Raw genomic sequence first — 3,085 nt, 5'->3', positions numbered from 1 at the left:
AAGAGAGTGGTCTGAAGGGGACCAGCAGTCCAGGCCTATAAGTTATTTGAGTTTGAAGTCACCCCATGACCTGGTATAGGGTTTCCAGGGAGATAAAATGGGTATGTGACCAGGACCATTGCAGGAGTGGCAGAGGCGCCTAGAAGACTCCTAATTGGAGATTGCTATGAACAAGACATCATGTCAGCACTGGAGTTGGCCCCAGGATTGCCAGAGCTAACAAGTTATTGTCTGAGAGGCACCTGAACTCCTTGGACCAGCCTAGATTCCAAACGAGGAAACACTGGAGCACTCCTCAGTCCATATTTTCTTCTAGCGCTGTTGCAACCCTCCATATCCCGACTCCCCTCAGTCATGCTGGCAAAGGGGCCAACGTGTCCAGGTCAGACCATGAAGTCCTCCTCACCTGCCTAGATGGTGCTATTCTCCTCCTTTGTACATAGCTGGCTACAGAGCAAATGGAACATGTCATTGTTCCCATTCTCCTTACAGGACTCTGTGGCAAACCTTTGCCCTGTGATTGTACAGTTCCACCACCAAAGAAGTGGATCCAAGTCTCAGTTTTTTGCACATGTGACTCCTGAAGAGACCTAGAAATATTTTTCCCTCCTTTCTGTTTCTGTTCTGACTGATCTGCCTAGACCTGGAGCCTTGCTTGAGCTGAGCTGCCGGGACAGGATGAAGTAGGCTAGGCCTGGCATTTCAGGTCACCCAGGCCACCTACAGATCTACCTAAAACCTGAAGAGCTAGGGGCCCAGGCCTAGGAGAAACCCTAATGTTCCACAAGCTCACTAGTGAAATATGTGTCTCCCACTGTTTCCTGTTGCCTTTTATAAACATCTCCATAGTGTTAGACAGACAGAACACAGCTCTTGAAAAAGGCAGAATAAACAGAACCCACAGAATCCATGTCTCACACCAAACAGGCCAGAGTCTCATATGCACAAAAATGACATTCAGTGAATTATACTACTGAAATATCAGAAACAGTGTTACCATGGTAGGATCAACTGGACATATACACATATATATACAATATATTACATATATGAATGTATATAACATGCGTATGATTTATAGCCCCTTTTCCTGAGAAGAAATGTGGTACATTAAATGAATTGTATGAAGAGCCATTGGCCATGGGGTCAGGTCCCAACAACCTTTGCGAATCATCCGAAAGCCCATATGCTGGTATAAGGCCAGGGCACCTTGCTGCACTACACTGGTCTCAAGGACAACTTCATTGTAGCCCTGGTCCCGGGCAAATTGGAGAAGACTCCTGACCAGGGCTTTTGCTATCCCTTCTCCTCGGTGCTCTATGGCCACGGTGAGACGAAACAGCACCAACTGCTTCTTCCCCAAGGGGGGATCTTTGAGAGGCTGGGCAGCCACCATGCCCACCACCTGCCCCCCACACTCAGCCACCCAGAAGCAAGAGCCAGGTGTGCTCAGGTAGTGTTTGGAGATATCGGCCATGTCCGTGTGCAAACATTTAGCCACATGTGTTTTCCAGGGATATCTGGCATACAGCCAGAGGAACAGGAGCAGGGTGAAGCAGCAGACAATGGCCAGAAGCCATGATCCAGAGACCAAGAGCATGGCAAGAGGCACCCCACCTAAGAGCAGGCGGCTTTGCGGCCAGGTCAACATGTGGCGGAAGGTGGCAGGGATGTTCCCTTCCATGCCACTGATAAACAACTCCAGGACCCTTTTGTGGTCACGCTCCTGGTACTTGCGGATGTGATATGGAGCCATGGGGAGACGTCTGCAACTTGGAATCTCAGTGTTCACCAGCCAGGACTAGATCTACCTGAACACCTTCCCTACAGCCCTGTAGAAGACAGAGAACAACAGGTGAGTGAGCGCCATGCTTCTCAGCCCCCGGGAACCATGGAGAGCCTGCTCACAGGCATTTTCTTCTGCTGTCACTCAGGAAGAACCATGACCTCACCAAGAGACAAGGGGTGAGATCGGAAACGGTGGACTGAATCCCTATTCCCCTCCACCTCTTTCTAGCTGGGAAGTATTTGACATGCCATTTCACCTCTCTCAGCCAGTGTCTTCAAAGGGGAAAACACTCCTCACTTTAGGATCCTTTTGAGGCTCTTATATGAGATCCATACACATATCTGTCTTCCCTTGCTCTCTCTCTCCCTTGCCCCGTGAGGAACAGCTTCACGCTACATTGACATGGCTCCTTGTCATAGGACTTCCTTATGTACCCAGCTTTTTGTTCCCTCTCCAGAGTCCAGGATCTTGTGTTTCCAAGCCAAAGTTTCTGCAAAGCTCTTTTCCAACTTCTTTATACAGGGTTTGTCTGCCAACATGGCAAAGGACCAAGCTCAAGCCACCACACTGCTGAGATCCCTGAAGGTCCTGAACAGTTCCAGGGCAACCCTAACCCCTGATCATGTCTCACCTTCTGGAGTGGAGAGTCCGGAATGGCCGCAGCCTCCAAAGGGCATCCAAAGAGAGACTGTGTGGTTCTTTCTTGTCTTATGCCTAGGGAGCAGATCCGGGTTGGTGCCTCATTGGCTTGCTCCTAGGTAATCATAAAACGCCTCCTAATGAACTGGGAAGTGAGAGCAGAAATTCAAAGTTCATTTACCACGTGACTCCTGCAGAACCCCTGCCAAAGTGTTTCAACAGTCATGGGAGTCCTGCCAGCCCTCCTCTAATTCCTTTCAGGCTGCAGTGTCTCTCACTGGGTGTACTTGGCCTCCACTTGGGTCCCTAGCACACAGTTGAGCTTCCTGTGGTCAAGCAGAACCCGGACCCACGCAAACAGATCCCAGTGTTTTCCCACACTGTCCTGCACGCCCCTCCTCTCTGCCCGCCTTCTTTCTGCACTGGTGTCAATATATATGCAGTGCTGCAGGCGTCCTTCCAGTGCCCTCAGAGCTAACAGCCAGCTGACAGGCCCAGGACAGAGGCAAGTTGCTGTGAGCTCTGGATGTGTTAGCTAAGGATGGACCTCCTACGCCAGGCCAAGCAGCACAGAAGAGCAATCCCTTCTCCCTGGACTATCCTTTCTGGAAGGGATGAATCCTTTCCCATAGCAGTTGAGCCTCTGCCTAGGTGCCC

The 3,085-nt window shown here is 50.4% G+C and overlaps 1 protein-coding gene across 1 annotated transcript; it reads right to left on the bottom strand.

Annotated features, from left to right (window-relative positions):
• Positions 1–941: 941 nt before the first annotated feature.
• Positions 942–2,562, bottom strand: LOC125356342 (probable N-acetyltransferase CML1). The gene is made up of 2 exons (XM_048352750.1): positions 2,421–2,562; positions 942–1,832 (listed from the first exon to the last, which is right to left on the bottom strand). The coding sequence occupies exon 2, from the start codon at positions 1,754–1,756 to the stop codon at positions 1,076–1,078; it is 681 nt and encodes a 226-aa protein (XP_048208707.1). The 5' UTR covers positions 1,757–1,832; positions 2,421–2,562; the 3' UTR covers positions 942–1,075.
• Positions 2,563–3,085: the final 523 nt, after the last annotated feature.

Source organism: Perognathus longimembris, chromosome 8 (genome assembly GCF_023159225.1).
Source record: "Perognathus longimembris pacificus isolate PPM17 chromosome 8, ASM2315922v1, whole genome shotgun sequence".
Lineage (NCBI taxonomy): Eukaryota > Metazoa > Chordata > Mammalia > Rodentia > Heteromyidae > Perognathus > Perognathus longimembris.
The sequence above is the reverse complement of the archived record's forward strand: the minus strand, read 5'-3'. Positions and strand labels throughout refer to the sequence as shown.

What these genes read in the sequence shown, in the direction of transcription:
- LOC125356342 (XM_048352750.1), bottom strand. Translation starts at nt 1,756, where the DNA reads ATGGCTCCATATCACATCCGCAAGTACCAGGAGCGTGACCACAAAAGG.